General features: G+C 35.4%; 2 protein-coding genes across 3 annotated transcripts; one reads left to right on the top strand and one right to left on the bottom strand.

The window, feature by feature from the left end:
• Positions 1-2,140: 2,140 nt before the first annotated feature.
• On the top strand, positions 2,141-7,867 carry LOC111392813 (65-kDa microtubule-associated protein 3-like). 2 transcript variants are annotated; one of them, XM_023018206.1, is made up of 13 exons: positions 2,141-2,398; positions 3,571-3,658; positions 3,742-3,948; positions 4,059-4,301; positions 4,661-4,870; positions 4,944-5,099; positions 5,255-5,414; positions 5,519-5,670; positions 5,746-5,833; positions 6,630-6,703; positions 6,834-6,908; positions 7,006-7,273; positions 7,372-7,867. In XM_023018206.1, exons 2-13 carry the CDS (start codon positions 3,587-3,589, stop codon positions 7,710-7,712), a joined length of 2,046 nt encoding a protein of 681 aa, XP_022873974.1. In that variant the 5' UTR covers positions 2,141-2,398; positions 3,571-3,586; the 3' UTR covers positions 7,713-7,867. The 2 variants fall into 2 exon arrangements, with proteins under 2 accessions (XP_022873974.1, XP_022873975.1); XM_023018207.1 differs by having other exon boundaries at positions 3,550-3,658.
• A 315-nt stretch (positions 7,868-8,182) lies between these two features.
• On the bottom strand, positions 8,183-12,149 carry LOC111392812 (protein DOWNY MILDEW RESISTANCE 6-like). Its single transcript, XM_023018205.1, has 4 exons — positions 11,417-12,149; positions 11,043-11,290; positions 9,487-9,811; positions 8,183-8,733 (listed from the first exon to the last, which is right to left on the bottom strand). The coding sequence occupies exons 1-4, from the start codon at positions 11,612-11,614 to the stop codon at positions 8,491-8,493; spliced, it is 1,014 nt and encodes a 337-aa protein (XP_022873973.1). The 5' UTR covers positions 11,615-12,149; the 3' UTR covers positions 8,183-8,490.
• Positions 12,150-12,874: the final 725 nt, after the last annotated feature.

Here is a 12,874-nt window from a genome sequence, read left to right as displayed (position 1 = left end):
TCGAATTTCTGTGATCTTCAGAAGTTGAAATGTAAGACGCTCAGTATGATAGGCAGCAAATGCAATATGATCTGTTACGTATATGTGTATATGTGACAGACTGAATAAAATCTATAACTTCATGAATGTGATTTATTACTTATGAAAATTAATTTGTGACCTATTTAATATGATCTGCGACATGTAAAGATGTGTAAGTACTGATTCACATATAATAATGCTGCATGATTAGTCACTTACATCCTAATTGGAGAAGCATGTAGGCCTCTGGAGCTTAGCAGCCGATGGGTGGTCATCAGCTATCCAATTCCTTATTCGGGGGTACATTTTGGATAATCGTCTAGCTATGTATCCATCGAGACTAGGAATTGTCTCGTAAATCTAGACTTGAAATGCTACTAGCAAGCCTCTGAGTCTATAATGGGTTATTTTCTTACTCAACATCTTCCTCAATGAACTTACTAGCGTGTCGAACAGCGACTTACCCCATGGGAACAAATTCATAGCATTAAATTCTTCAATTACTACAAACAAGAAGTGATCCATAGCCTTCTTGTAATCTCTCGGATATAGATATGACGTTAAGAAATACAATGTACCTGGCATAGAAACATCCTCATCCGGATTGTCAGTCGCACCAAGAAATGCTTGTTTAACGTCTTCATGAGTCAAAATTTTCAACATTGGAAAGTACACATTTTTCAAAACATGACGGGGTCTTCTCTATCCTACTTGTATCGACGTCACCAACGTATCTAAACCCAATTACTAAACAAAACTCCGAAATCGAGAATCTTACAAATCTTCCGACTATGTTAAACCACACCTCACTCTTATTAGTTTGTTGCGCCTGCCTCAACAGAAAGTAGTCTATCTGCTGGGATTGGACAATGATTTCTTTACATTTCAGGAAGTGGGAAAAACGCGTATTCTGCAGTATTCGACATTAGGCTTCATTTAAATTGTTTATGAAATTTGTCAGCACGCCCTTCATGGGGCAATTGTAATTTTACCCGAAAACCAACTCTTCTCTAGTATACTAAATCTCCAAGCCTGCACATTGGTTCAAAAATCGCAACAATTGGTTACAAATGGGATTCCAGGTAAAAAAAAAAAAAGCAACATGTAGGTTACAAGTCCCTTCCCACAGTTCAAAATTGAACAACACACTTAGGAAATGACACATTCCCCTTACATAAGTCACTACTAGACAACTAAATTTCAAAACAATAATAAAAACCTTTCTAGATTCCAGCATTTCAATTACAATTACACACTACAAATTCAATGCAATATATCACAAAAATTCAAAATACTTTATCCATACACATTAGCTATCCATTAAAATGTTAAGAGGAATGCTCGAAATAAGTGAAAAATTGAAAGATTGAAAACATACCTTCTTCGCGGGTGGAGTTGTGACCAGCTGTGTGAATTTGTGTCTTTTAGAAGAAGAATTTTTTTGCACTTCATTAACCTTCCGTTTACCTCTTCTATCTGAATCATGGCTTCCAAGTTTCTCCCTTTGCTTACCACTCCTTGAATGAGTCATTCTTTGAAATTTTTGCAGTAGACAACAGCCATCACGACTTTGCCGGCATGAACAACGGTGAATGGTAAGTTAGGGCTTGAATGAACGACAATGGTAGTTGTAAAATATGAAAACGTGAATGAACGTGAGGAGAGTTTATGGAAAGAACGTATATGGAGGTTTTTCAAAATGGAAAAAGATATTTGTACATAATGGGGGTACTGAATGGTGTCCCCCATATCACAATGTATGACGGGCCCACATGAATTTTAAAATGCCGTCCCGTGGTCCCCACCCTGTTATGAGTAGTAGGTAAAAGATTCGATAAAAATATTTGATACGTATAGCATTGTCCTTCCAAAATGTACAGTTTCCAAATTTTAAAACACGTGAAATAAGGAAAGAGTTATTAGATTTTTTCAAATCATTAATATAAAAAAAATATTGATTTTTTGAAATATCAAAATTTAAGAATTTTAAATAATTAAACTATGATTTTGTGTAATTTCCATTTTTAACTAATCTTGGAATTCAAAAACCATATGGACCCGCCAACACAACTTGAGCGACAAACGACGCTTATAGACGCTTCCTTTTCACATTTTGTAATCATTTCCCTCCTTTCACATACGCTCTTTCTCACTCTTTCGCTGCCAAATTCATAATAAATTCACGACATACGTTACGCATTCTTTTTAATTACTAGTGTTTTTTTTGCATCGTTTCAATATAACTTTAATTCAGCGGATAGGGAAATCTTTTAACGATCGAATTTGATCAAGACAATTGAATATCAGGTTTGGTCTCGGAATTGCGCAGTGATTTGTGTTGTAGTGAAGTTCGTGCTCATCTCGAAAAGAAATTCAAGTGAGAATTTTGTTTTATTTTTTCAGAAAAGTACACTTGAGATTCACGTTTTGTGATTTCTTGATTATGAAATTGTTTGTGGTGACTACATATGTAACTAATTATCATGGCGAAATTATTTTTGGTCTCGGAATTATGATGTTCATGCTCTGCTTTTTAGGTTTCTTGAAAAGAAAATATAGTGAGAATTTTGTATGTTTTTTTTCAGAAAAGTAAATTTGATATTCACGTTTTCTGCTTTCTACTTCAGATTCTGTGAAAGTGTAGTGCTAATTATCACGACAATTATATTTTTGGTGGTTTAAATGTTCAGGTTTTTAGAAGGTTAATTACCTTGCATAAAAAGTGCGAATCTCTTCTTCTTCTTCTTCTTCTTCTTTTTTTCTTTTTAATGCGAATTCTTTATATCTTGCTTTTCTTGTATGACTAAAATGGCATCACTGAAAATTTCTCCAAAATGATTGATTTGACATTAAATAGCAGCATGTGATAGTTTTAAAGGAATTTGTTATTTCAAGAACCATGTTTCCATGATAAATATATGTGTAAAAACTTTTCGATGCTCATTTTGATTATTTTGAGATTTTAAGCAGATGCAAGGTTTCAAAAGATTTTGCTCTGTATTATTTACTTATACGAGTCCTGCCGTTTGTGTGAGAATCATTTTCCATTAATTTCTTTTTTCCTTCTCAGTCTGTTTAGGTAGAGTAGAGTACAGTTGAGTGGAGGATTGACTGTAATTTACAAGAAGAGCTTTAATTGAAATATGATGCTCAAACTTAATCTTACTAAAAATACTCAAGTTTAGAACTTGAAGCCAAGAAAATATGCAGCCTTAATGTACGGTTTTCTTTTTTATAGTTTCTGAAATTTCTGGGATTAATTTGCTTTATAGCACAGTATTGAAAACTATGCTGCTATCATTATCTGGGGGTTGGTGCATTATGATGAATGCTTTATTTTAATAAAACTTATTTATTTTCAAATATGAAGGCATGGTGATCCCAAGCTTATCTTTTGTTTACATGCCCTCTTAAGACTTAAGTCTTACCTTCCTGCTGTTTTTTGGTGTTCATCTGTTGGATGCGTCATGCAATTTCTTGGTTGCTCTAGTATATATCTTTTATAGAAATTTCCAACTTCTATCGCAGATTTTTTTCATTTCACCGCAGGTACAATTTACTCAGGATGTCTGATCACCTCGGCAATCAGCCTTGGAGTAAGGAAACAACTTGTGGTTTCCTTCAATCCGAGCTCCAGGTTGTCTTAAATTATCTGTTCATCTTTGTAACTTAATTCCACTAGTGAATCTCTGATTTGTGTTTCAAAATTGTTGGAATTAGAAAATATGGGATGAAATTGGAGAGTCTGATAATGAAAGGGACAAAATGCTTTTTGAACTTGAACAAGAGTGTCTAGATGCATATAGAAGAAAAGTGGATCAGGCAAGCTGCTACCAAGCTCAGCTGCGGCAAGCAGTTGCCGACGCGCAAGCAGAAGTTGCAGACATTTGTGCTTCACTGAGGGAACAACCAGTTCACATAAAGCAGGTCAAAACTGAAAACAAAACATATTTTGGACTCCATCAAAAATCTTCCGTAGAATATTTGCAAGTAGTTCATATGATTGATGATTAGTTCCACATTTGCTTTTTGAACAGATTTCTGGGAGTTTGAAAGAAAAGCTTCAGGCAATTATTCCTCGACTAGAAGAGATGAAAAATAAGAAGAATGAGAGGAAGAGTCAAATTGCCGAGGTTCAGCAACAAATTAATAGCATCTCAAAGGAGCTCTACAGATCCACTGAAGAGAACCTCTACACTATGTTCATTGAGGAGAGTGATTTGTCATTAAGAAGATTAGAAGAATTAAAACATCAATTACTTTCGCTGCAAAAAGAGAAGGTCATTTTCCATCTATCTTCAGTTATATGTTGCTTAGAAAAGTACAAGAGAGGAGAAAATGAAGATATTGAAATGATGCTGTTTCTTTTAAGATATATATATATATATATATATATATGTATTGTGTGTTTAGTTTCAACTAAGCGTTTTCTTTGGGAGTGATTTTTCCAAAGGTGAAAAATGATTTTTGGAGAATGTATGGTTAAAAAAGGGTGGGTCCCTTCGAATGTTTGGTTGAAAATGATTTTAAAAAATCTCTCTTAAACAAGCCTTGAGTTTCACATTATATGGATGCACTTTACTACTGTTAATAGTTTTGACACTGACTTCCTCTAATGAATTTTACGTCTTCTACACAGCGTGAGCGCGTGAAGCAAGTTCTTGACCAGTTGAATACTCTAAACTCATTATGTATGGTTCTTGGGATGGACTTCAAATTAACAGTTCACGAGATTCATCCAACTTTGGACGATGCATATAGCACAAAAAGTATAAGTGCAGACACAATCGAGATTTTGTCTCTCACAATCAGTAGGCTTAAAGATGTCAAGATACAGCGCATGCAGAGGGTATTTATGTTTTTCTAATTTACGTTCCATGTCCATTTTTATCCTCCCTTTCTGAACCTTTTAGCACTTTCAGCTTGAAGATCTTGCAACCACCATGGTGGAGCTTTGGAGCTTGATGGATATCCCAGTTGAGGAGCAACAAACGTTCCAAAATGTGACACAAAAAATAGCTGCTTCAGAAAATGAAATAACTCAGCCCAACACACTGTCTATGGACTTTATTAATAATGTATGTTAGTGATATTATCTCTCCAAATATTAAATTCTTTCAATTAGGTTCCATAGGTGCTTCCACACGGTTTATATTTTTGTGAGAGTTGAAATGCTGTGGTCTATGATGGTTCATTTCTAGAAGGAAAACATATGTAATATTTCTTTTTACAGGCTGAGGCAGAAGTTTTGAGACTGCAACAAATGAAATCAATTAAAATGAAGGAAGTTCTCTTGAAAAAGAGGTTGGTTTTAGAGGAAATCTGCAAGGCTGCACACATGGTACTTGAAGAGCAATGTGCTGTAGACTTTTCTACTGAAGCAATTGAGTCTGGTAGGGGTCTTGTTTTTCTGGTACATTAATATAAATGAATAGGTTTATTTGGATGAAAAGCAGGAGCAACCCTCTTGTGATTTGATGTTATTACCATGTGGCAGGGAAAATTAGTCCAACAGATCTACTGGACCAAATGGAACTTCATATTGCTAAAGTTAAAGAGGAAGCTTTTTCTAGAAAAGAGATAATTGAAAAGGTTCAAAAATGGTTAGCTGCCTGCGAGGAGGAATGCTGGCTGGAGGATTATAACAGGGTTGGTTATAATGTTTAGTATGTGAGGCATTTTCACTTGATCATATCTCTCTATTTTAACATGTTTCTAATTTAGGATGGAAATCGCTATAACAGTGGAAGAGGTGCACATCTCATGCTAAAGCGTGCAGAAAAAGCTCGTGCCCTTGTGAACAAAATTCCAGGTACTTGTTAATATTAACATGTATCTAAGGTTTATTTTATTTATCAATGTCGAAAGTCTAGGTAAGACTTGGAACAACTTCTGATCATGGAAAATTTTCCTTCTTCCATTTATTTCTTTTAAGCTAGAAGTTAGTACTGTAACTTGCCAAGTTCTCTTTTACTATTGGAGTATTGATGAGAAGAATTGAAAGAAATCTCTTTTTAAGCTTTTCCTTATAGCTTGTTGTTTCAGAATCATTCGTCACCTTTCTTTGAAAAATAGTAATGGTTCTCCCTTGCTAGACTTATACTGGGAATTTACCAGGAGAACAGTTGGATCCATCACGTTGAATCTTAAACGTTGAATCTTAATTATTATGTTGATTATGAAGACTCCAATCCAAAAACATTGGGATTAAATGTGCATCGATCTTTGATACATAGAGGTATTATGTTCAACTTAGCTCATGTATAGGAGGGTAAAGCAACATCACCTGGTTAATGAAGTTTTGCCACTCAACGTAGATGAACATGGGAAAGTTGGTTTGTGTGCCATGGATCGTGAGTGGAAAAAGAAAGCCTGGCTTTAGTATCATGATTAAGCAGAGTAGCAGAAGAGGATCCGCTTAGCGAACTCATATAAGTTTGAATTAGACTTATGAGTTGAGTTGACGGGTGAAAATGAATTAATGAGATCCATGTAATATATATTCTCGATTATGTGTTGTATGGATTATAGGCTTTGTTTAGTTGTCAATTCCACCCTTCTATACCATCACTTTTAATCTATTTAACTTGTTTTGGTTGTTATCGAAGCAATGCTGGAGACATTGAAATCAAAAGCAAATGCCTGGGAGGAAGAAAGAGGAATCGAGTTCTCCTATGATGGTGTAAGCACTTATCTTGTTAGAAATTTCGTCGGATAAATTGATCTTGGTCTTCTATTAGGACATACTATCATATGTTTGGGTTGTATTTCCATTCTTGTAAAGCTTTTTCTATGATTATACCTGTATCCAGGTTGGCCTTCTATTCATGGTTGAGCAGTATTGTGCACTAAATCAGGAGAAAGAACAAGAACGCCAAAGGCAGAGGGTATTTTAACTATTTAAAATAACTTTTTAATGCTTGATTTAGGTAGGAATACAACAAAACAATGTGACTAAACACAAGTTTCCTATATAAAAATAAGGACCAGAAGAAACTTCAGGGACAGTTGATGGCAGAGAAGGAAGTGCTTTTTGGGTCGAAACCGAGTCCGTCAACTAGTGGGAACAAAAATTTTAGACCTTCAACTGGAAATGTCACTAGTAAGAGATTTTCATTAGGAGGGGCTGTCCTTCAAAACTCATATCCAGTGAAAACCTCTCTCCCATCTGGTTCTCTTCTGAAGATTAACTCTGGGAAGCATCCCAGTTTACACAGCCATCAGCAAAGTCGACATTATGCTTGTTCTTCAGGTAAACCTTCTCTCTGAAAACTTTTTCATTTTCTCTTTTATATTCTTTGATAATTGAATTCGATTTTGCGTACTGGTTTGTTTTAACTATTTGAACAGGCAAGAAAAACATGTCAAATGTGCCGGTAAAGCAGCACTCCTCTACTGAATCATTGCTGATTCGGAAACCTCTGTCTCCCATATCGTCCTCATTGTCATCCAATATCGAGTCCATGAACATTCAGGGTCAGAATAGAGAACTCGGGAAGATGCAAAGTGTTTGCAAAAGTCCAGTGGCAACTCCAATGACAAAATTTTCTGTTTTTGACGAGAACAAAACCCCAAGGGTTATGCCAATTCCAATGCCCGCAACTCCTCCAACAGTGTCGACTTCCACACAAGCAGATATGATGGCTGCGACTCTTTGCGTTCAGGGTACTCAAGATGTGAATCATTCTTAAGAGAAGTTGTTTTGTCTTCCTAAAATTACCGTTGATATGACTTTCACTAGTTTTATCTATTAGCATAGCAATAAGACTCGTTTTCAGAGTTTGTGGACTTCCATTTTACTTGGCCATCCTGGTTTGATCACAGCTAATGATTTTTGGCTTCTGGACTGACTCGTGCTCTTCTGATGGGGACTCTAATGCTAGCCTTTTTTGATTAGACGATCTTGTGTTCTTATGGCTTCTAGGAATCGTGCCAACATGTTGAGCCAACTACAAACATTCTAAGTGATTTGATGCAGAAATGCATTGATCCTTTGTCGCTTCGAACAAGGGGAAAATTCTAAAAAATTCAAGAAGAAATTTTACTAAGCACTATTAGCCCCTATTTGTCACCCATTATTTTATATTATTCCACACTATTTTTTCTGTAGTATTTATTTTCAACCATACAGTTTTCATTAAAATAATATAATACGCAAATAAAAAACTTTTTCTTCTTTTTAATCATACGTTTTCATCAATCTACTACATCATACATTTTTCAAAATGAAAGGGATTGAAACACACACCATTAATGAAATGAACAGCCACTTGCTACACCTGGTAAAATTTAAGAAAAAATGTAGACATGAAACCTGCAACTCTTCTGCTAAACAACTGCAGCTTCAATCATACGGACTGCAGAGACAAATGGTACAAACATTAAGAGAAATAATTGACAAAATCAAGTAATGATAACTACTACTTATTCCACTACGTAATCTTGTCCAATGGAGATCGAAAAGAAGTACTAGTTCTTGAACAGTTCCAAACAGTGTTCCTGATCCAAATTGCGGCTCCAGAACTTCTTGTAATACTCTGCATATGTGAAATTTTTGTAAATGGTTGGAGATCCGTCCCTCGTAAGAGCTTTTGGAGTACTTATTACTGCACTATCACACGGACAGAGAAACGAAGCCACTGACATTCTTGCTTTATCAGCATTCACCACAGCTCGATGCCAAACACTTTTGTACTTGCCATTACTCAGCGCCTAGAGAAAATTATTGTTGATCATGATCCACATCGAAAAGTAAGCAGGTTTCTTAAAGTAGGATGAGCAATCCATTTTTCACAACGTAGACCAATCTGTAAACTCACTTCATGCCACTGAATTCCATTTTTATACTCTATAAAGGGGCACGTTATTATGTTCCGTTGGAACTTAGAAGTTTGCTGCCGGCAGATTGCATACTTAGTACGAATACTAAAGTGCATTTTCTAAAAACTGAGTGCTCATAAGTGCCTTAGATTCAGAAAAAAACAAATAGTTGTTCGGAGTACCAGATATCATTGGATATTTTAAGCTTCTGTATAAAGAGTTGCGTCTCATGAGCACTTCCCAAGGCTGAAGGTATTCTATTTCAAATAAAGAATTAAAAGAAAATAACAAATTAAGAACCATATCAACTCATCTTTGTTTAATAGGCCAGTAGAAATGTATCGACAGCTTGAGAAGTGAAATTGAAATTTCATTTCCATGGTCCATTGAGTATGTGTTTGGCCGAGCTTATAACGTGTATTTATAACTTTCTATAAATCAAAATTAAAAATAAGTTACTTATTTCGACAGTGAGGGAAGAGCTACCATTAAAATAGTTTTTTTAGTCGAAAAGTAACTTAGCTGAGCAAGTTTGGAAACATTTTAAAGCTTGACCAAACATGCTCCAAGTTTATATCTTGAGTTTCCGCATCTTGCCATTCTAACGAAAGATTTTACTGCTTATTTTCCAAGGAATTGACTTACCTGGAGTTGATCACCAATATTGATGACAAAAGCATCCGGGTGGGGTTTTACTGATAACCATTTGCCATCCTTAAGAACCTGAAGGCCTGCTACTCGTGAATCTTGAAGTAGAATTGTGAGGGCATTCGGATCTGTATGTGCCGGTAATCCATAAGTCAATTCTGGTTCGGGGCATGCTGGATAAAAGTTAACTGCCATATGTTGCCCTTGTTCTCCTAATACATTCTTTAGGTTGTCTAGATCTAATCCTAGGCTCTCAGATATGGCTTCCTGCAATCTGAATCCAAGTTGTCGAACTTCCCTGCAGTAATTGCTTGCAATATCCCTACAAATGAAAAGATCTATGCATCATATTCTTTTTCTTTCCAATTATACATTAAAGACTAGTGGTGTTAATAACTACTCAAATACATTAAAGTTCAGCCACTGATCTTTAATTTAGCATCTAACATCACTTAAAGTAGTCTAATCTTAGCCTCAAAATTAACACACAATGCCCAAAAGCAGTGAAAGTTTTGAAAAGTCTTCCATTATTACTCATTATAATTGCTCATGTTGTTGCAGCTCTCTCTGGCAAAAAGTTACAGAAGACCTAGTACTCAACTAGTTATATGTAGCCATTTCTCAAGGTCTACATATTTTTATTCTTAAATACACTCCTTCTTAAGTGAATAAATAAACGATCTGATGAAATTCCATCAAATCTTTTCATCATCTGTTAATTTCCAATAATTAATTTCAACATCTGCCTTTTATTTTCTTTGCGGAACTAGTGTTGCTCACTATGAGGGATTCTTATGTTGAGAATTAGAAACATTAATTCTATTCCATCGAGAGTAATCAATTTGTACAAAGAAATAAGGACAAGTAAGATTTATAGAGGTTCACGAAATTACGTCCTCTTCGGCAAGATTTATAGAGGTTTGTCGTAATAGTTAGGCTCCACAACTTAACATCATAAGCCTCGACTAAGCATACAGATTTAAAATCGATCTTTCCATTTATATGAAAAAATTTGAAGCATATCTCTGTTCTGCCCGTTCCTTCATTAAGATTATTAGTTTCGCTGCAAGACATCCTTCAATATTTCCTTCTCATTTTTCTGTTGTAATTAGTGACCTATAGATCATGGAATAATTGGATTAATTTTCTAGTATATCATAAAAATTATCGCGCAAAAGCTAAGGTAATAAACTCATATTACAATGACTAGGAAGAAATATTAAGCCCCCGTTTGGTAGCCATTTTTTTCAAAATGCATTTTTCTCCCACTTATTTTCAACCACACATTCTTTATTAAAATAATATTACACGTAAATCAAAAACTATTTCTTATTTTTCAACCACACATTTCACATCAATTTACTATTCTAAAATGCATTTTTACATAAAAATTACTCTCAGACACCTCCTGAGTTACATATTATGCAAAAACAACATCAATGGGCATTTTTTTCATTCTTCAAAAGTAGAAGAGTTGAGGCTACATAAACATGATGGACGATTTGAATGAACCAGAAAATAAGTGATATGAGACAGAAAAGCTGTAGCCTTACTTGAAAGAAGGGGGAACAGAAGGCCACTCAGGCACGTATTTCTCCAATGGATAACAGTGAAGCCTGAGATAATCTCTCCAATTGTGAACAGTCTCCTTCTTAACGTTAAAACTTGTAGATAACCTCATAGTTTTTGATGGGTCATCAGAGTACAACTTCATTTTCTCTTCCACTGGTAAACTAAAGAATTCATGAGCGACCGCTAATATTTTCTCCATTGACTCCTTCGATATTCCATGATTGATCACCTGATACGCAGTCACGAAGTCCAACAATTAAAGATAATGAAAGTAGTGATATATGTACATAGTGAAGCTCTTAGCGCCAATCCATGAGCTGGTGGCCATAAAGACGATCAAGCATAGATATATAACCTGGAAGAAGCCAAACTCATGACAGGCATCGCCAATTTGTTTGATTATTAGACTTCTATTTCCACAACCCAAGTCAATTACAGGAACATTCTCGCAGTCAGCAACTTCAGATAGTTTTGGTCTTTCAGATTCTGGGCGGATATAACTACTGGGAAGGCTTGAGTACCGGATTCCGCTGGAGATAACTTTTGCTTCCATGGAACCCGGTCCCAAACTTATTAAATAAAGAGGAAATAGCCTTCAACGGTGCGACTTTGATATGAGGCTATGACAGCTTCAAGGAACACACTGAGCAGATAAACGTCTGCTACTCAGATTCAACATCTGATTGACGAATAGAACTTTCAGAAATGCCCTTGTGAGTTCTCACAATAATGGGCGCCTGAACATTTTAACCATGTCAGTTTTTCTATCCAGAAAACAAAAGAAAAGAGTGGAAGACAGAGAGCACGGATACTGAATATTGGAATTTGTTGCTCTATTTTATTAGTATAGCAAATAAAACCAACAAACGCATACAATAAAAAATTAATCTTCAGTCCCCAACAAATTTAAGGTCGATTGTATTAATGTTTTTCATCACTCCATTATCCAATCAGCACAGGTCTTTTACAGTCTCCAATCTATGTGTCTCTGTGCTGACTTGTCTTATTAGGATATTGTTTGTGAATTGGAAGATTCTCACAAGACGTGCTCCAACCAATTTTTGGGTTTTATTATCATTTCTCAACAGAAGTACAAAAAGAAGGGGGGGGGGGGGGGAGGGGATAGAGTACCCAGCATCAGTAGTTCAAGGAAATTATTATCCCAAGTATACTTTAACTAAAAGCTAATTAAATCATGCGATTGGAAAAATTTATCCATCCTAAACTGTTTAAGCGCCTTTAAAGGTAAAGGATTTTTAAATCTATAATATATGCTAATCTTTCACCAAACAAACTACAAAGCCATTCATTTCACATCTCTTTTATTCATCAAAAAGAGATCTTCATTTGAAAAACAGAAACAGATATATCTATCAAATTACAAAAATGGATTCTTTAAAGAAAAAACAAGAAAATAGAAAAAGTAACTGACCAGTGGGCAAAAAATTCAACAATGGCATAAGTGGTGTGGGTCTCCTTAAGCACAAAATCGAAAATCTTCGCATTTAAATCCACAGCGTAGTCTGGCTTTTCAGCTCCATTTTTGCTAGCATCGTTGACTGACAGCAGAATGGAACAAGATCCAAACGAAAATGGTGACGAAATCTCGTGTCGATGCTTCGATTCTTGACAAAAAGAGTGCCAGAATTAACACATTAATCATCATTTTCCATCAAGCACTTCATCCAATATTGGCTCATCCTTCTGCCAAACACATCACAGAAAGTAACCAACTTTTCTAGTTAACCCAGTACTACAAGAAAACACAATCAATTCAAATTTATATACTAATCAGGGACCGAAAAAAATTAGG

This window comes from Olea europaea, unplaced genomic scaffold (assembly GCF_002742605.1).
Source record: "Olea europaea var. sylvestris unplaced genomic scaffold, O_europaea_v1 scaffold980, whole genome shotgun sequence".
NCBI lineage: Eukaryota > Viridiplantae > Streptophyta > Magnoliopsida > Lamiales > Oleaceae > Olea > Olea europaea.
The sequence above is the reverse complement of the archived record's forward strand: the minus strand, read 5'-3'. Positions and strand labels throughout refer to the sequence as shown.